Source organism: Engraulis encrasicolus, chromosome 23 (assembly GCF_034702125.1).
Source record: "Engraulis encrasicolus isolate BLACKSEA-1 chromosome 23, IST_EnEncr_1.0, whole genome shotgun sequence".
NCBI lineage: Eukaryota > Metazoa > Chordata > Actinopteri > Clupeiformes > Engraulidae > Engraulis > Engraulis encrasicolus.
Genome location: NC_085879.1, coordinates 31,491,263 through 31,512,384, shown reverse-complemented (window position 1 = coordinate 31,512,384; position 21,122 = coordinate 31,491,263). Strand labels below are relative to the sequence as shown.

The 21,122-nt window shown below is 43.1% G+C and overlaps 1 protein-coding gene across 1 annotated transcript; it reads left to right on the top strand.

The window, feature by feature from the left end:
- The first annotated feature begins 1,716 nt into the window (after positions 1-1,716).
- On the top strand, positions 1,717-20,130 carry ccdc142 (coiled-coil domain containing 142). Its single transcript, XM_063189902.1, has 14 exons — positions 1,717-1,773; positions 1,895-1,978; positions 4,348-4,429; positions 4,586-5,177; positions 6,846-7,845; positions 8,953-9,039; positions 9,664-9,831; positions 10,059-10,219; positions 10,511-10,630; positions 12,965-13,079; positions 13,754-13,812; positions 14,338-14,456; positions 18,331-18,542; positions 19,856-20,130. Exons 2-14 carry the CDS (start codon positions 1,921-1,923, stop codon positions 20,104-20,106), a joined length of 3,024 nt encoding a protein of 1,007 aa, XP_063045972.1. The 5' UTR covers positions 1,717-1,773; positions 1,895-1,920; the 3' UTR covers positions 20,107-20,130.
- The last annotated feature ends 992 nt before the right edge of the window (positions 20,131-21,122 follow it).

Here is a 21,122-nt window from a genome sequence, read left to right as displayed (position 1 = left end):
CCCAGAATTTGGTCCTCATTACATTACTTGTACAGTAGGCCTATTGGGTGAGGGGGCCCTTTCAGACGACATTGGACAGGGCCTAGCCAAAGCTGTCAGCGGTCCTGCACACACACACACACACACACACACACACACACACACACACACACACACACACACACACACACACACACACATCTGCTTTGAACGCCTTTCTTTCCAGTACATCTACTGCCCACATAAACCTCCTGCCGGGAATAGGTTATTTCTGTTATGGCGGCGCGATTGATTCACCTGCATTTTCAGCCTGAACAGTCACCGCACTCCCAGCAAAATAATGTCTCATTATCCACTCATTATAATTACTACAAATTAAGAAGTTTATATCGGTCCTTTTAAAACAGATTTGTAGGCTAGGGTGTGTGATGGGGGGAATTGCAAAATATCATCATACTAGGCCTAGGCCTACTTAATTTTAGGCCAGTGCCAGTGCCTCTAACTAATCCTTTCACGTAGTAATTGTTTGTATTTGCAAAGTGTTTTGTATTAGCATTACCATGTATTACCATCCATTAATGTCTTAGAGGTGATTATGATGAAGTTGATAGAATTCATATTCGAGTCAAGACACTTTTATTTTGATACTTTATCTGGCGGCCATATTGAAATCTCAGTTGTTGTTGGTCGTTGTTGCTGGCTACACGGCGTGATAACACTGAGGCAGGCGACGAGACTGATCAAATGAGTTCATCGCACCCAATAATATGTGTGTCGATGTCTGTACATTGCTGATGAAAGGGACAATCTGAAGGTAATACCCTACATGTCTACCCAATGAGATGAGCCTGCTCGCTAGACTCTGATATCCGTAGAGCTGTGCCACTAACTCCTGCTAGATCCCCAGTCCAGTCCATCACTGGGAAATCATTCCAAGCAATGCCCACTTTAACGTTTATCTCCAAGGGAAATATGGACCAGATTTGTTATTAATGCGTTGAACGAACCACTCTACAACTGGCAACCTAAAACAAGCGTTGTCTGGGCTTTCTACTTGTTGTGGCTACCCGCCAGAAACTGCTGTGCTCCCTAGCTGCCCGCTACTCATCCACGCAAGCGTTTCTGTAACTAGGCAACTTAACGGGAGCTAGCTTTGGTTGCCAGATGTGCCACTGTGGAGACTGATCTCGACGTTACAATTAGGGTTGCATTAACTGTTTACTACGCGTTCATTTCCATTGAATAATTTAAGGTTGCATATATATGTTATGGTTTACATATATTAATCGTGATGAGATAGGCCTATGTGTAAAATAGATATTATTTTTCTTTAATTTCGGCGTCAATGTTTCCAGCCGCGGGAGTTGCGTTTGCAACAAATCTGGCAACACGAGCTGGCGCTCTCATTGCATGCGGGATTAGCTGTTAACTAACAAGCTAAAGATTTGTACCACATTAGGCCTCCGCAGTCACTGGATTAACGCTTTAAATAGCGTGCGGACGCTATCATGTAAACATTGTAAAGGGTTAAAATGGCGAGATATGTTCAAATAAGCACGTGCCCCTGGCTGTTGGTGATTAGTTGTTGAGCAAGCTAGCTAGCTAGTAGCACAGCATCATCAGCCACTGACAGGTCAGAATGTAAACAGACCACTGTTACAAAGTAACAGCGCCCTGTAATAACTAACGCTTGTTATGGCTTTTTTCTATCAGTGGCAGTGAGCGTAAATAGAATTGTTTTGTATTGATAGGTCAAGGGTGTGCATGGCTGACCTCTGCCGACGTAATTCAAAGGTAGGCTTGCTGAATGATTTGACATATTCATTCTATGATGGACTCACGTGCCGCTAGATCCCCGAATACTAATGTGATTTAATCATTGAGAGTAAATAGAAACATTTGTTTTGCTTTACAGAGTATTTGGACAGACGTTTGTGCTAGATGAGAACAGCTGTACATCCGTACACCCTTTTGGAAGATCACTACTCCAGAGACAATGGTAAGTGACTGTTTAAAACCAGGAAAGTTATTCAGTTTTCACAGCCCCTCCCAAGAAGTTGTTTTTTTTCACTGTCAAGAAGACTGCATTCTCTGCACGTGGCAGTAATGACCTACCATGCTGTTTATAAAGCAGTGCAAGAAGATGTGTCCAATGTAAATTCTTGGTGTAAATACAACACTAGCACATGATGCTGTCACACCATTTACTCCACTGAACCTAATGAGATGGACAGTATTGTTACTGAAAAACACTTAAAGTCTAACAAGGACCCCCCACAAACTTGATCCGATCAGTGCCGCCTGTAAGACAAGTCTACATGTCTGCTAGTTACTCAGATAAGTTACATGGTGCTGGAAGGAAACTCTGATTTTCACTTTTGACACCTCTGAGTAGTTCTACAACTGCAGTTCTGGAGTATTCTCAGTGTTCTTCACAAATGAGAGACTGATTAACTGGTTCGGGCCTTGATATGGTAAGATTAATCCGGCATACAGGGCATTTCATGGTGTGTTGACAGTCAGGGGCCAATGCATTTGTTGTTGTTTTTCTTTTATCCCAGACCGGCCCTGAACTTTGTCAAAGTCAAATTCTGTGTATCAAATGGCACACTTGTTTTAGTGCGGAGGACGCTCATGCTAGAAATTTAGTGTACTGAATGTCCAAACATTTTCCCTTGAAACTACGCACTAAACACCTCAGTGTCTGCACTAATAGGAAGTGCACTGACACAAGCGTGCCATTTGAGACACAGCATAAGTCTCTGATGACAGTCACGCCGTATCTTGCATGTGTTCCTTCTGCCTGTGCTGGAAGTCTTATAATTACTGGAAGTCCTATAATTGCCTCGTAACCTGACAGAAGTGTTGCACTAATTGGGTTCTATTTGGGTTCCTTCCTTCTAAATTGGGATGAGCAGGTTCAGTGAATTTGCTGGAGCAAACATGTGGCAGTATTCAGAGGCTGTTTACACGTACATATGGGTATTTTTCGTATATGGAATGTAGGGGTGGGCGATGTGACGATATAAATCGTGAATCGTGATATCGAGTACAAGATCGGCTCGAATCTGCCAAAGTGAAGAAATCGTATAGATCGTCTTGCAGTGAGGATGTTAACTATCAGTATCAAAATGATGTTTACTTACTTGTGTTGTTGTCTTCACTTTTATTCTTTACATTATCATATTCTAATTGTGCACTTTATGAGAGTGTCATCAGTGTGCTAACATTTTATTAATTGTATTAACTGCAAATTACAAATTGCAAGTATATCAAAATGTATTTTTATTGTTTTTTATTTTTTGGATGGAAGATTTCATTTTTAAAAATCGTGATATGACATTTTTGCCACATCGCCCACCCCTAATGGAACAATTTGGTTTTGGCCAGTGATGTGTGCTTCTAAAGTAAAACAAATTACTTTGGGTGCGCGTAAAAAGGAATCTTTCTTTTTTGCAAACTTAAAATGGAGGAAAAAAACTCACTCACGAGCTGAGTCTCATTCAGTTATTTGTTATACCACCATGTGTGATCTGCCTAATGGCTCAATATACCCGAGCGTTTACTATAAGTAGTATTCAATATATCGTACAATGTATATTCTGTTTTGTGTATTTGTGTACTTATGTTTGCTGCTGGACACTTTCTTTTCCTTCCGGATTAATTCAAATTACTCTACTGTCTTCTCTGCTCTGTTGTACAGTACTCTACTCTCTTCTGTTCTGTTCTGTTCTCGTCTCTTCTCTTCTCTTCTCTTCTCTTCTCTTCTCTTCTCTTCTCTTCTCTTCTCTTCTCTTCTCCTGTTCTCTTCTCTTCTCTTATCTTCTCTACTAGCCACTCTACTCTATTCTACTCTTCTCTACTCTTCTCTACTAACCACTCTACTCTACTCTTCTCCTCTCTCCTCTTGTCTTCTCTACCATACTCTAATTTAATCTGATCTAATCTATTGTACTCTACTCTAGTCTACTACCTACTCTACTCCAGTGTTTCCCAACCAGGGGTACGTGTACCACTAGGGGTACGCGAGCACACTTCAGGGGGTACTTGGGAAAATGAAAAAATGTATGGAGCATAGTCACATTGGGATATAAAGCATGAGTGAGGGGGTACTCATGGTATGACAAAGAGGCTTAGGGGGTACACGTGACAAAAAAGGTTGGGAAACACTGCTCTACTCTATTGTAGCCTCCTGTCGCCAATACAAGTATTATTATATTTCATTATATTATATTATATTATATTGATGAAAGTTACTCTGCTCCGCTCTACGCTATCCTCCTGGTGCCAATACATGTATTATTACTATATGTTATATTACATAATACATATTACTGTATTAATAAAAGTTACCCTGCTCTATTTTAGCCTCCTGGCGCCAGGCGCCGCTGTCCCGGTCTCTCCAGAAGGCCGAGGCCGTCCTGCGAACGCGCCTGAACCCCAGCCTTCGGCGGATACGGGGCCGACGCAAAGAAAGGGAAAAGGAGGAAGAAGAAGAGGAGGGGGAGGAGGGGGAGGAGGAAGAAGGACGGCGAAGCGACGGCAGCTGCAACTCTGAAAATGACCCCAACACATGGCCGCCTTTATTGTCGCCATCGGTGACGAGCCGTAACTTCCAGATGGCCTCGTCCTCGTCCTCGTCCCCGTCCCGACCTTCCGGAAGGCTCCAGAGCGTCGAGCGGAACGTGGCGGAGCTCGGCGCCGAATGTCACCTCCTGTGGGACGCGGCGGCGGGACGGCTCCAAACGCGCGGCTGCGTCAGGGCCCCCGTGTCATCCACCACATCATCCAGTGGCAACGCCCTCCACCACTACCCCGCCGCCGCCGCCTTTGGCCAGCACTATGGGCAGCTATGGGGGCTGCTGGAGGAGCGCGCCAAGCTCACCTTCCTCCAGGAGTACTCACGCCGCTGGCAGGCCACGCACGGCTTTGTCACCAAGCTTTCCCGCCTGCTACAACAGCAGCAGCAGCAGCTGTTGGTGAACGCAACACGCCGACAGCAGCAGCAACCGCAGCAGCAACATGGGATGATAAAGCGTCCAAGGTCTACCATGTCCGTGTCCGAGTCGAACCTCGGACTGCAGGCTTTGGCTCAGGAGCTGAGGGTGCACCTGAGCCATTGGGATGTGCTTCGGTCGCAGGCGTATTCCAACGTCTACCTGAGGAGAAACCTGTTCTGGTGGAGGGAGTCTCTCCAGGTACTGTATGTGTATTTGTGTATTAGGTCTGAGTTAGGGATGCAAATGATTTATCGATTAATCGACTTAAATCGATCAATGTATTAATCGATTAAAAAAACATTAATCACAATTAATCGACAATTCAACTGACAAGAGACCCAGGTGAAATGGGCATGTGAAGAGTGTGTGTGAAGAGGGGTTAGCCTAGAAATCTAGACGCCCCTAGCGACCGCAAATTGAATTTCCTCCCGCTTTTTGCTGTACGGGTCTGGCTCGCCAGGCTAAAGAGGGGTGTGAATAGTGGGAATATTTAAATCACCTATGTGTTAAAGAATTGAAATATAATTAATTTAAATGCGTTTTTTATCTCAATTTTTAATTAATTTTTTTAGATTTAGTAGTTTTTTTTGAGAAACATTGAGATTTCGGGGGGAGAATGCCGCTTATCAATTAATCGTAAGTTGATCGATAAGGCTATCAACTAATGATTAATGAATTAATCGATAATTTGCATTCCTAGTCTAAGTGTATGTTTTCGGAGAGAGAGAGAGAGAGAGAGAGAGAGAGAGAGAGAATGTCTATTACTGTACTCAAATGACTATGTTTTCTGCAATGTGCAATAATGTGTAATAGGTCTTTGTGTATGTTTTGTATTTGTGTATTTGGGTGGGAGACGTGACGCCTTGTTTTTTCGTAACATTGGTTAAAAACCTACAAAACTGTTATTTTCCTTTAAAAAACAAATGTCAATGAAAGAAGATGTGGTACATTATGTTTCATATTAGTCTTAGATGAGAAGAAACATTTTTGTTAAGATTTATGTAAAGGTTTATATGTCAAATGTCCTGCGGTGTGACTGTAACATTAATGAAACAATATATAATAATATATATATAAATTAACCAACAACATTTTGAATAATGTATGAAGCATTTGGCATGATTGCATAAATCTTAACTTTAGATTAAGATATGTGAATGTGGAAAAAACTCAAGACAGTAATATTAACTACAAGTTCAATTTCGTAACACAAATTGCGTCCTGTGGGGTGACATGTATGTCAATGTTTGTGAATGGGCAGCTGCAAGGCCAACTACAAGGGTCTTAAAGACTGGCTCCTAACCAGTCAGTACCTCAGTTATTGGAGAGTGCTGTGGAAGTTTAAGGTGACTCTTAACCTCTTAATATGTCTTCATATTGCAATCTTTCTGTCACGCAATGCTTAGGTTCATTTTATGGTGTCCTGTGGTGTGACTGCTCTTATAGGAGGAAAAAAAGTGTTTTTATTAATGAAAACACATATTAAGATTAAACACAATATCATTATCAAGTTAGCATGAGCTCAGATGTTAGTCATGTATACAAAAGGATTAAAATGGCCATAATGCAGTGAATTCCCTGTGGTGTGACTCCATTTTCCTGCGGTGTGACATGCCTATGCTATGTGTTGATGCAGGACACATTTTCCCAAAAATGGCAAAAATAAGGTGAAATTCCACAGACCACTAAGTGCTTTATTTTTTTCTATTTTTTTCCAATTTTTATCCATCATTTTTTTTCAGGAATTTGAAAAACTTTTTTTTTTTTTGCGTTACGCCCTTAAACGTCAACCACCCATTTATCCAAGCTGTCAGACACCTTAATTTCCCTTGGGATTAATACAAGTACTCTACTCTACTCCACCAGGTGATGCTGCAGAGCTGCCAGCGGATGGGCTTGCAGTGTGTCTTCCTGATGGAGCAGTGCATATACACCTCGCTGTGCGTCATGGCCACCCAGCACCTCCGCCACCTTCCGAGGGACGCCTTAAGGGACCTGCTGGCCTGCGTGCAGATCTTCAACCACACAGTTTTGCAGACCAGCACCACCATAGCACAGTGGAGGAAACGTGTCGACCGCCTCACGGACTGGCCTTATCTAAGTACCCGTTTGCCTGCAACAGTGGCCGGAACCGGAACCGGAACTTTCACGGTGTTCCAGATTCTGAAGATGTTGGCTGAGCAGAGAGGGCAGATGTTGGCTGAGCAGCTCCACCTGTGGTCTTGTCAGCAGATGGGTCATGTGACTCGCTTTGGGCAGCTAGCAACAGCGGGGCAGGAGGACACTGCCGCCGCCAGCCTCGACTGGAGTCGTCCGGAGGAGATCCTAGTGCTTCTCTCTGGACACACCTGGCAACAGAGCGACAACAATATCGGGCCACCGCCGCTGGCTCTTACTTGTCGCAATGGGACCACAAGATGTGTCAAGTCTGGTGCTTGCTACGCTGATCGTCCCTTTTGGCTGTTTCTCCAGAGAGACTGCGAGTGTTTGGAGGTGCTGTTCCAGGCTTTGGCGTCAACGACTGACGACGTGCCGTCGAACGACATCCTCGACAACTCCAAACCTGGTGCTTCCCTCGACCTCAGTGCAACTCCCTTAGGAGGTACTCAAGGACGGGGACAGAGGAAACCCCACCAATCATCTAAAGCCATCTGTGAGAAGCCAAAAGCCATTCAGTGGGGAGGAGAGCTATGTTCTGAGTTGTTCCCCCAGTACCAGGAGATGTTCCGTGCAGAGTTCAGCCGTGCAGCTATCCGATGCCTTTTCCACAAGGGACACCGCCGAGCCTGCGGCAGCTTGAACCAGTGGAGACATCACCTGATGTTTCAGTTACTCGGACAGCTATCTCATGCCTCCCATGACAGGGGTAGGTCGACGGTTTGCATTACATTATATTATACTTACCCAGGGAAGCCCACAGGGGAGGCAAAGGAGTCAGTTGTCCCGGGCCCAGGGAAATAGAGGGGGCTTGGATTTGGTTTATCAATACATAGTATGTATTGTATTAGGAGGCCCTTCAGATAGCTTTGCCCTGGGCGCTCGGCCAAAGCTGTCAGCGGCCCAGCACTTAGCTGACGATTTTCTCAAAAAGCGACCTACAGTCATTTACAGGGTGTTGGTTACAGTCCCTGGAGCAGTGTGGGGTTAGGTATTGTGCTCAAGGGCACTTCAGCCAGAGATACTCTAGACAGAGATAAGTCATTCTAGATCATTTCTGGTATCCACTTTCTGTGGGGTGAACGCCCCTTTAGGAGACCTTCGGTTAGGAGAGCTTCGGAGTCCTCAGGTTGAGAATAAATGGAATCCCCTTAGCACTGTAGATGGCGGTAGCGCACTTCTCGTGCAAACACCTCAAAAATAGAAGAAGAAGGAGGGGACAACGCCCCCTTAGGAGACCCAACTTGAGCACACACTTTTGCATTGGGTGGGCGGGTTTTGAAGCCTCTTTATTACTCCATCCTCTTTGCTTCAGCCATGGAGTGAGGTAGGGAGTGGAAGGATGGGATACAAACCAAACCCTTTGCGATTTGTAGTCAGTTTTCTTGGTGGATGACGTGTGACTGCCCAAAAGATTAGAAGTTATAACCAAATAGATATAACCAAAAAAATTGGAGATTTTTGAAAAATTTGAAAAAAAAAAATGGCATCAAAATGTGTTTGATTACTGTGTTTTGATAGTGTTATATACATTTTCTGTATATAAGAATATTTTCCATTTTACTTAATTTATACTGTATGTAAGTATTCATGTGTGTATGCATGTATGTATATATGTATGACTGATGACTTGATTTATGATTGTTTTCACTTTTCACTTTCATTAGCACTTTGAGTCAACTGTATAGTAGTAATATTGTGCTATATATAAATACATGTTGTTGTTGTTGTTGTTTTCAGAGCCTGTTCCAGTTGAAGGTGGTTCTGTGTTGAGGTTCTATATATAAATACATGTTGTTGTTGTTGTTGTTTTCAGAGCCTGTTCCAGTTGAAGGTGGTTCTGTGTTGAGGGGCCTCTGTGTTGAGGTCCTGTACTCCTCAGCCTGTACGCAGTGGGATGAAGGTAAACCTGAACGCACGGCATCGTAATGCTGCCCTATTTTGGGAAAATATTTCCGCGTGGCGTTCTGTTGATTATGTTTATTTGAGTTGACTTGTTTATTGGGCCAGAGGTGGGCCCAAACATTTTGGAAAATGTCAATTGAGTCCCAAGTTGGAAAGGGCAGGGAACCTCTGCATCAATGAAAACGTACATTTGTGAGAGGAGACAAAGTATTAGCAATAGTTCCTCAAATGCATGGCAAGAGTGCCACTCTTGGTTTCATTCCAAACAATAGAAAAACAATGAACGCATGAACACCATACTTGAACTGTGTCGACATTGACATTGTATGCCATTTTTCAGCAAAAACGAGAAGTGTTAAAAAGTTAAAAATTACCCTTGTCCGTTCTGTTTGAGTACAAACACAATGTCACTGTGTAATCTGGGATGAGGGCTCTAAATGAACCCACCAACTGGGAAAATTCTGGTGATAATTCAGTTTGGCTGGAAGAAAATGAAACTTATCAGCTACATAAGATTAACATCTGCTAGCCATTTTGGCTGGTGGGGAAGAGAGTTAGTTCACAGCCCTGGGATTAACATTGAAATGGTTCCTGTGTGTTCCTGTTGTTTTGTTTTCCTCAGTGATGTGCGATGCCCTTGGCCACGGTCTGAAGGACAGGTGTGTCCCTACGGCCCCTGGAGCAGGGCAGGAGTCGTCTCTGGTCATCACGGCCACCACACAGGGCCTGCTGGGCCTCTTCAGCCCCCTCTCTATCCTACTACAGCTCCTCAAGGCCACGCTATGCTCAGGTACGTATGGCAACAAGAGGAAATAGTCTCACTTGAGTTTTCCTTTTACTTCAGACATGTAAAAGTTGTTACTTTCCCCTGACATGTTTCGATGGTATAACTTCCGTCTTCATCAGAGGTTGACATGAAAATGTGCAAGAACCTTGAGTTTTGAGCTAATTACCATCAGAGCCCTGGTGGTGTTGTCGTCTGACAAGATAGCGAAATGTCTTTTCATCCTTTCATAGGGAATGGCAGCTCGGTGACTTCGACACACATCTTTGGGTTGCTATGGAGATCGGTTGCCACGGTGCAGGCCTGTACTGTCTGGGTTATGAGCAGGGCCTACCAGTTCCTGTCCTCCTGGAACATCAACAAGTTCCTACTCATCACACAAGGAGACCTCGTGGTATGTCAGACTTGTGTGTGTGTGTGTGTGAATGTAAGTGTGAGTGTGCTTGTGTGTGTGTGTGTGTGTGTGTGTGTGTGTGCGTGTGTACCTGCGTGCGTCTACCTGTGTGCGTGTGTGCACCTGTGTGTGTACGGTACCTGTGCGCATGTGTGTCTGTGTGCTTGCACGCTTGTTGTGTGTGTGTGTGTGTTGGCTGCAAAAGAGAGAGAGAGCCATCAAAGCTGCTTACAGTATGTATTCCTATGAGAACAGTAACATGCACTGGTGTTTCTTGTTGTTGTTCAATAGGCTTTACACTCTGCATTGAGAAGACTGTCCCGTGAGGTGGAGGATTTAAGTGGTGAACTAGACCTGCCTTTTACTCAAGCGCTGGCAGCAGAGGTCACCAGAGGAGTGGCACAGCTCAAGGTACTGACATATGACTTTGTTTTTTTAATTATTATTTCTTTTGGGCTTTTTGGGCTTTATTGAGACAACACAGTTTATGTTGGTGACAGGAATTGAGTGGTAGAGAGCGACGGGGAAGTGACCTCGGGCCAGAATCGAACCCAGGTCGCCAGCGTCAATGTACAGTATACAGCACTAGCCCACTGAGCCACGCTGCCCACTTACTTTGGTTCTTTTATCACCTACAAGTGCCTACGCGGCAATAACAGTGCCAGTCAGAAACTAGTTTGCCGATTTTGTTAAACTAGTTTTTATCCATTATTATGTGAAAGCCGAAAGCCCCATTGGGAAACTCCAACTCCCATTGTCATTGTGACACAGAACTCCACAGCACACAAGTGAACACTGCACACTGCACACAACGAAATTGCATTTATGCCTCACCCGTTCAAAGGGGGCAGCCCTCAGTGGTGCCCCATTATGACACAACAGAGAAGATGGTGCCAGGAAATGAGAGGGAGAGAGAGATGGGTTACGATTAGGACATAACCAGGCCGGACTTGAGCTTTAGGACGCTGGAAAAGATGGGGAGAGAGACATGGGGTAGGATTGGAACATAACCCAGGCCAGACTCGAGCTTTAGAGACAGGGTAGGATTGAAACCTACCCCAGGCCAGACTCAATAGAGACGGGGTAGGATTGAAACATAACCCAGGCCGCACTCAAGGATTGGATCATAACCCAGGCCAGACTCGATAGAGACGGGGTAGGATTGAAACATAACCCAGGCCGCACTCAAGCTGTAGAGACGGGGTAGGATTCGATCGTTACCCTGGCCAGCGCCACAGCCAATGGGAATGTTGGAATGCTTGCATTCTGCTTTTCACTGACATACTTTAGTCGCTTCAATCGCTCGTATCACTCTTGCTGCACAGAAGCGATTCTCTGTCGCTTGAATCCGGTCTATTCGCCTGGTAACCCAGGCCAGACTCAAGCTTTAGCACGCTGCGCTACAGCATTAGGGTTTGCATGACTGAACGTGTCTGGCGTTGTTGACCTTGGCAAACATGACGGCTGCAGAAAGCAGAAGTCCACCCCATTGCAACCAATTTGCCTAACCAGCTTATCCAATTTGGCATGTCTTTTCAGCCATTAGATAATTGAAGAAGTCACTTGTGTGAGGAGGAGGACAGGTATGCATGAAGGGGCATGCCATGCATGTTTGCAAATTCTACTTTCTCACACCTCTGTGATCCGCTTTTACTGTTGAGCTTCTTTAACTCATTGCTGAATCTTCGTTAAGTCACGTAAACAAGGTTAGCGTGAGGGATATGAGGGTCACGTTATCAATTTAAAGGGGCACAATGTAGGATGCTGTTGTTTGCGCGGTGCCCGTGGCATGCCTGTCTCAAAATTTACACACAGGCATGAAAAAATGCTGTTTAAATAAACTCGCTGTGAGAATGTTTTTCATCACAGAATGCCAGCAGTTGATATAAAACTGATTACAGTATGTAAAGCAAGTTTTTTTTTTTTTTTGTATGAGAATTGTTTCCCACGACACTCGACACGACACTTGCATTTGGGGTTCACTGACGGCAGACTGACTGAGGGTGTACTCATGGTATAGTAAAAAGGTTTAGGGGGTACCAAAGACAAAAAAGGTTGGGAAATACTGTGTTAAAGTGTAGTTCCTTGTGAACTAACGCTAATGCCTTTTGTGTTGCATGAAGGGGCATGCCATGCATGTTTGTATTCCACTTTCTCATAACCCCTGTGATCCGCTATTGCTGTTGATATTCTTTTACCCATTGATGCCTAAAGCACAAAAGGGTCCTGAATGCCTGAGCCCTTTTAAAGAAAAGTTACTCTCAGCCTATAAAAATGAAGCACATAAAAACATACCGTGAGTTGCATTTATACGCTGTGACCCTCATCTTGCATTAGAATGTGTTGATTCAGCTCTAACATACCAAGATTTTTCATAAAATTGTCTCATGAGCCTGAATTTTGCGCCATGCAGCTCCAGGCGCCAGGGCCAATGTCGCGCAATGCAACATCCAGCATCAATGGGTTAAGTCACATGAACAGGTTGACTGTGAGGGATATAAGTATCTATTTTAAATAAAAGGGCTTTCTCGGCTGTGCCAAAGTACAATTTCAAGGCCTAGGACTCTGTTTCATTGGTAAACTAGAATGATACTTGCACGCATGCTCAGTTTTACCCTGGAGTTCTTTCTATTGTAAGTGCAAAAAAGGTACCAAAGACAAAAAAGGTTGGGAAATACTGTGTGAAAGTGTAGTTCCTTGTTAACACTAACGCCTGTTGTGTTGTACGGTACTGTGTGCATGCAGGTGTTTTCTGATCTCATTCTGAGGATCTTCTCCATGGACTGTAAGAGGATGACTATTGAGATCTTCGAACAAACAATGCCATCAGCAAAACACTGGAGAGTCAACTACAAAACGGGTACTTTCTTTTTTTTTCTGGAAGGTTAAGAGAAGAAGTATTCTAGTATTTGTGAACTTTGTTTGACCAAATGAAATAATGCTGCTAACAGTGAATAACAGCCTTTATTAGTAGTAGAGATGCACAGGATCCAAGATCCGGTTCCGGATCCGGCAGGATAATAGGGTTTTTCACAGGATCCGGATCCAGCAGGATCTTAAGCAGTGGATCCGGTATCCGGCAGTTACCTAAAAATCAGGATCTGGTGCATCTCTAGCCTAGGTTTTTCAGTCAATTTTTCACAACCCCAATTGCTGCAGGGAGTGAAAGAACTTTGGAAGCGGCCAGTGCAGGCAGTGTGGCAGTAAGCCAATGAGTCTAAAAAAAATAGCTTGAGCCAACGTACTAAAAAGGGCCCACGTGTGCGAGTAGGCTATGTGTTTCCACCCTTTCGTAGGATCCGGTATCCTTTTGCGGATGCGGCAGGATCTTAAGCAGTGGATCCGGTATCCGGCAGGATTCTAAAAATCATGATCCGGTGCATCTCTAATTAGTAGTCATGGGCTTAGTCACTGTCCATTAACATTCTTTTTTTTTTTTTTTGGATGAATTTCCCCAAATGCTCTATATTCATGTAACATGCAATGCATTTCATTTCCTTGTATCTTCTCCATTGTGTTTCCTTGTTTGTCCAGAGTTGCCGAGCAGCCCCAGTGAGTATGCAGCGTGTGCAGTGCAGAGCGTTATTGGCCAGGTACTTGACATTTATATACATTACACTTAGAATACAGTAGGAATTGCACAGTAGACTTTTTTTACGTGTTCAATGTTTAATATTTGATGGCATTATATAAATTACAGTCACTGTATGAATCTTGAAGCTATGCAGTTTCCTTAAAAAAATGATGTCTCTGTTGAGCCTTTGAGTATCTTGCCAGAGTATTTTCTTTCCATGTAAGCACATTATCAATAATTGTACCTAGCTACTTGTACTCTTCTACTGTTTCAATGTCATTCCCATGTACATACATTGGTTTAAGAAGTGGCATTTCCCTGAAATTTTTAAGCATTTCTTTTGTTTTTGGAACATTTATTGTACTATGTACAGTATTCTGTGATGTGATTGGCCAGGTGCTATAACACTGTGCTGTGAGATGCCAGGTGCTTCTACTGTATAATACTGAGATGCGATTGGCCTGGTGGTGGAGGTGGGGTTCAGGTGCTATAATACTGTGATGTGATTGGTGCACTGCTATACTATTGTGATTTGATTGGCCAGGTGCTGGAGGGGGTGCAGCTGCTGCCTGAGGAGGCTCGAGTGCAGACCCTCACGGAGGCCATGACCGTTTTCATGGAGGCCTGGATGGAGCACATACTCAGGCAGAAGATCAAATTCAGGTTAGATTGGACTACATACAGTACATACAAACCCCAACTTCGGTGAAGTTGGGACGTTTGGTAAACAGTGAATAAAATCAAAATGCTATCATTTTCAAAACATTCAATCTATTCATTAGATGGAGAATAGTGAAAAGACAACATATTAAGTGTTAAAACCGAGAAAAAATATTGTTTTGGGGGACATATGTACTCATTTCTAATTTGATAAATCCAACACGTCTCAAAAGAGTTGGGACGGGGACAATAAATGGCAGCAAATGTCGAGGAAGACTAAAAACAAAACAAACGACAACACTTAACAGTTAAATACATTAACCGATGAGATGATTTTATATTAAAAACAGTGTTAATTCCTATCTTGGACATGATTTCACCAGCTTAAATGGTGGGTGTATTCCTTGTCATGTTTTGCAATGTTTTCCTTTCTGTAGTGCTTACAGTGTGACAGGTCTTGACCAAAAGCCCACCATTTTATCACCTGCTGGTCCTTATGATGGAGCCAAACTGTTAAAACATAGTAGAGAATACAATTTGACCTTACTATGTGGCAGTAATCGAAGATCTCCCTTCAAAATATAATGCACGAGTGGCTTTTCATGCTGTTTAAAACCCATTTATACCATTCAGCACTGTATTTAACTCTACAGATGAGTGAGAACATCTTAACCAATGCACTACTGCACCCGCATGCCATCATGGAGGCTGACTTTTGAAGTTAGCACTAACACAAGTTGGATGGTCCATTTTCACTGTAGCACAGGATGTGCAATGCTCTATTATTGTCAAAAAGAATGGACTTCTACAACTTCTGCTGACTTCTGTAAGCAAAGGACAGTTTCCCATGTCTTCTGGGTCTATTTCAAGTGAGCTCAAGTGCTTAGGAGAATGTTACACCCCTGTATCATTTGCACGTTTTAAGCATTCTTAATATGGTCAATTTTCAATAGCTCTAATTCCTGGAGTGCTAGAGTGAGACTACAGCCAATATATATTTCATGATGTCATGAACCTATACAATGATTTTATTAACAAAACTAGACTGCCTGTGCAGTCGCCTTCGACTGCTTAAGGTATATCCCCGAAACGCGACGCTTCCAGTCTCCCATCATTCCTACCACTCCCGTCCACCATTTCGTAAACGTATATGATACATACAGACGTGACATGACGTGCATAGGCTTAAAACCAAACGACTATTGTGAAAATGAAGCAGAAAATGGGGCAAATGGTAATACTGTTTTAATGGTTCAGTGGATATACCACATTAGGTACAGTGTAATAACCAGTGTAACAATATTTAATACAATGTAATACCAGTGTAACTCCGTCATTGTTTTACTTACATCATGTGTTTGTGTGTAAGTGGTATTACATGGTATTGCATATTGTTACACTGGTATTACACTATATTACATGGTATTGCATACTGTTACACTCGTTATTACACTGTACCTGATATTGCATATTGTTACACTGGTATTACACTAGTATTACATGGTATTAAATATTGTTACATTGGCTATTACACTGTACCTAATATGGTAGATTCACTGAAATGGTGAACCATTAAAATAAGGTGTTACCGGGCAAATCAATCCACCCAGAAGTTATGGGCCAAATGAAATTCCGCCATTTTGAAAGTGTTGTCTTCCGAACTCGAATCAGTTCATGAACCTACCCTAGAGCATTCACACACAAAATCTGGGACAAATCCATCCATCCGGTCAGTAGTTATGGCCTTAACAATAATTCGGCCATCTTGAATTCAGCCATCTTGAAAGTGTTGACCTCCAAACTCGAATCAGTTCATGAACCTACCCTAGAGCATTCACACACCAAGTCTGGGACAAATCCATCCACCCGGTCAGAAGTTATGGACCAAACAAAAATTCGGCCATCTTGAATTCAGCCATCTTGAAAGTGTTGACCTCCAAACTCGAATCAGTTCATGAACCTACCCTAGAGCATTCACACACCAAGTCTGGGACAAATCCATCCACCCGGTCAGAAGTTATGGACCAAACAAAAATTCGGCCATCTTGAATTCAGCCATCTTGAAAGTGTTGACCTCCCAACTCGACGCAGTTCATGAACCTACCCTAGAGCATTCACACACCAAATCTGGGACAAATCCATCCACCCGGTCAGAAGTTATAGACCAAACAAAAATTCGGCCATCTTGAATTCAGCCATCTTGAAAGTGTTGACCTCCAAACTCGAATCAGTTCATGAACCTGCCCTAGAGCATTCACCCAAAAAATCTGGGACAAATCCAAACATCCGTTCAAAAGTTATCGCGTTAACACGAAAGACCTTACGCGGCGGCGGACGCGGCGGACGCGGCGGCGGACGCGGCGGACGCGGCGGCGGCGCACGCAAAACCATTACATCCCCGACGCTCCGCGTTTCGGGGATATAAATATGTCTTATATACACTCAATCGTGGTAAATCAAAGGGAATTCAAAAATGTATGTAATAACTATGGTAATTATTCCCTTTGCATCTTTAATTCTGAGTGACTCAGCCTCTCTGTGATGATCTTATACCTGGACACCTATATTGTTCGTCAGTACAATTCATTTTGAAATGTTCTTCTTAGTTGTTTTATCTTATTTGGATGTTTACTAAATTTCACTGATCCCCGTCCCAACTTATTTGAGACGTGTTGCATTTATCAAATTAGAAATGAGTAAATATGTCCCCCAAAACAATATTTTTTCTCGGTTTTAACACTTAATATGTTGTCTTTTCACTATTCTCCATCTAATGAATAGATTGAATGTTTTGAAAATGATAGCATTTTGATTTTATTCACTGTTTACCAAACGTCCCAACTTCACCGGAGTTGGGGTTTGTAAATACATACACAAATGCTGTATAAACACATGGATGGAATATATCCTCAGGCAGAAGATCAAATTCAGGTTAGATTATACTACCTACATTTACAGTAGGGCCTGCGTGAAAATACTGTATAAAAGCCAGGATGTATCACATACTCAAGCATAAGATCAAATTCAGGTTATATAACACTGCATTACAGGTACATGAAAATACTGTATAAAAGCATGGATGGAGCACATACTCAGGTAGAAGACCAAATTCCGGTTAGATTGTACGGTAACACTTTATTTTAGGGATACATCTATTAGCACTAATACATACAATGTACCTGTATAAGTAACTTGTAAGGCATATACAAAGCAAAATCAAACATTTGTTAGGCATGTATTGGCAAATGTCTTGTTAATGCACAATAAGTGATTTCTTACCAATTTAACCTTAGTAAGGACCTAGTAGGCCTTAGCATTTGCTTAGTACATGTCTTACAAGTTACTTATGCAGGCATTAACATTGTATGTATTAGTGCTAATAGATGTATCCCTAAAATAAAGTGTTACCGATTGTACTACTACAATACAGTACATGAAAATACTGTATAAAAGCAAGGATGTCACACATACTTTACTCAAGCACAAGATCAAATTCAGGTTGTATAACACTGCATGACGGCTACATGAAAATACTGTATAAAAGCATGGATGGAGCACATCCTCAAACAGAAGATTAAATTCAGGTTTGATTATCATCCTCTCTCTTTCTTTATCTCTCTCTTGCTCTCTCTCTCTCTCTCTCTCTCTCTCTCTCTCTCTCTCTCTCTCTCTCTCTCTCTCTCTCTCTCTCTCTCTCTCTCCAGTATCCAGGGTGCTCTGCAGCTGAAGCAGGTTCCGGCTGCGTTCTGAGGAGTGCAGTGTGTAATTTCATGTTTTACACCTTAATAAAATCTCTCTCTTCTCTCTCTCTCTGTCTCTCTCTGTCTCTCTCTCTTTCTCTCTTTCTCTCTCTCTCTCTCTCTCTCTCTCTCTCCAGTATCCAGGGTGCGTTGCAGCTGAAGGAGGACTTTGGTGTGATCCGTGACCTCCTGCGGTCGGAGGAGTACCGTGTGAGTGAGGAGCTGCACCAGAAGCTGCTGTCTCTGCGCGTCTTCCAGCAGGTGGACAGCGCCATCTTGTGTCTGCTCCAGCAGCCCGTCTCGCGCTCCTACATGCCCTCGCACGCCTGGGAGCCATTCAGACACTGCTGTGAGTATTATTACTATATTGTAACATGAATAATAATGTTATTAATGATAACCCTCTCACACCTGGAAGCCCCTCAGGCACAGCTGTGAGTATTATATTATATAATTTATAATTATTATATTATTATTATTTGGGGGGGGGCTTTTGGGCCTTTATTGAGACAGGACAGTGTGAGAGGAGGCAGAAAATGAGCAGGAGAGAGATATTGGGAAGGGCTGGGAAATTACCCCGTCTGGACTCGAACCGGGGTCCCCATGGGCATGCAAGCCCAAATGTGGGGGGCTTAGCGCACTGCGCCACAGCGCACCTCATAATTATCCAACAACAGATTATTATTATTTTAAATATTCTTCACTATTGCTGGCCTATAAATCTAGACGCCCCTAGCAACCAAATTGAATTGTGGACAGGGCAATTCTTGATATTCCAGTTTCCAACTCAAAAAGAAGGCAGAGCTACTTAAAATAAAATTAGGGTGTAACATTCTATCAAATAGCTTCCTTGGCGGAGGTCTGCACTCTCAGAGTGCATTCTAGTTTATTATTATTATATTAAAGGGGCTCCAGGTAGGATTAAAAGTTGAATTAATCACGGCCCCGAGTCAGACGATGCTTGTGCGAGTCATTGGTAAGTGAACAAGGCTCTCGCGACCACTTCCACGGTCTGCTGTCAGAAAACCCCACATGCAACTTTTGGCAGCGCGGTCCGAAGGAGTGTCGTGGGAAACACTTTTCATTTGAAAACATCGCTTTACATACCGTATTCATATTTGTATCAACTGCTGACATTCCATGATGAAAAACAGTCTCACAGCGAGTTTATTTGAACAGCATTTTTTCATTACAGTGTAGATTTTGAGACAGGCATGCCACGGACATCGCGCAAATGACATCATCCTACCTAGTGCCTCTTTAACAGCAACAACAAATTATGACATACCCTCGCACGCCTGGGAGCTCTTCAGGCACTGCTGTGAGACTGAGTACATATAAAGAGACTTTATTGTGCTAATATTAACACTGTAACATACTGTATTAATAATAACAGCGCAACTGTAACAACATGCCCTTCAGACATTGCTGTGAGTGTATAGATAGACCCTTTATAAAAGCAGGGTTCCCACTGGTGCTTCAATTCCTTGAAAATGCTTGAATTTCAATTGAGAGTTTTCAAGGTTGTGAACATGAAAATTATTTTTTTATGAAGTGCTTGAAAATGCTTGAAGTGCTTGTCACACTAGCACACACTACAGCACAGCGTGTAACTAGGTTACCACTTGACCTCAACCCTTGTTATCCCCCCTCCCCTCCCAGGCCCCGGCATGGCGCAGGTGGACCAGGCGTCGGGCAGCCTGAATAACCTGGACAGCATGGACATCCAGGCGGCTCACCGCGGCTCCCTCACGCCCCCTGAGGGCCCCCTCACCCCCCCGGAGATGGTGTCCGCGGCGCTGCCCGACTCCTACTTCCCGCAGGCGCAGCAGGAGTGGCTGGACCTGCGCGTCCATAGCAACACGCGCTGGAGGCTGCCCGGCCTGTACTGCCTCACCAAGTCAGAACCATGACTGATTTTGATTGGCTGGCACTGCACTGAGCCGTGATGCTTTGATTGGCTAAGACTGGTGAGCCTTGTCCTCCATAGCCTTGATGCTCGATGATGATTGGTTAACACTGGTGATCTGAGTTTGAGTGTTGATGCTGATTGGCTGGCACTGGGGAGAATGATTGGAGCTGAAATCCAATTGGTTTATGCTTTTTGGCCTGGGATGAGTTTCTCAAAAATGACATTACTAACCATGTTAGCAACATAGTTACTAACTGGTCTGCAATGATGCTTTCGTGAAACTGGATCCAGGTTTGAGTCAGATGACGCTGATTTGGCTTTCACTGGTTTGAACTAAGAATATGATTGGCTGATAATATTTGACAAGCTCATTCAATGTTTGACCATAATTAAGTCTTGATGCTGATTGACTCTTGCCATTTGACCAGTTTTGAGCTAAGAAGGTGATTGGCTGACAATATATGACCAGGTTTGAGCCTTGATGCTGATTGGTTTGTGCTGCTAAAACCTCTGTGCTGTGCAACCAATGCTCTCTTTTGGATACTATAAAGCATTTTCTACGAATTCTGGTGCTTAACACTTTTTTTTTAAGAAAATGACATGTTGCTAATAAACATCACTGAAATCCACGATCTAAGACCATAATTATCAGTAGAGGTTTTTATTTTTTAGAGTAAGATCACAAAATGAAAACAAAATCAGTCGTTAATTCTCCTCCCCACTTTTATCACTGTGCCTTATGACCGCTGCTGGACACTGTAGCTGAGTATCCTCCTGAGTATCCTAAACTAATATGCCTGAAAGGCCCTTTCATGTACAAAATAAAATAGATATCTGGTTTAAATTTCTGAGGATTGGGCAGCGTTTGTTGGTTTTTCAGTTCTATTCAAATGTCTTTGTGCAGACCAAATGAAATAATGAATTAATTGTGTCGAACAAGTTGTCTACATAGTTTAACAATGTTTGTAGGGGTTTTTTCTACATTAAGGTTTTCGGTGCATATTTTAATATTATTTA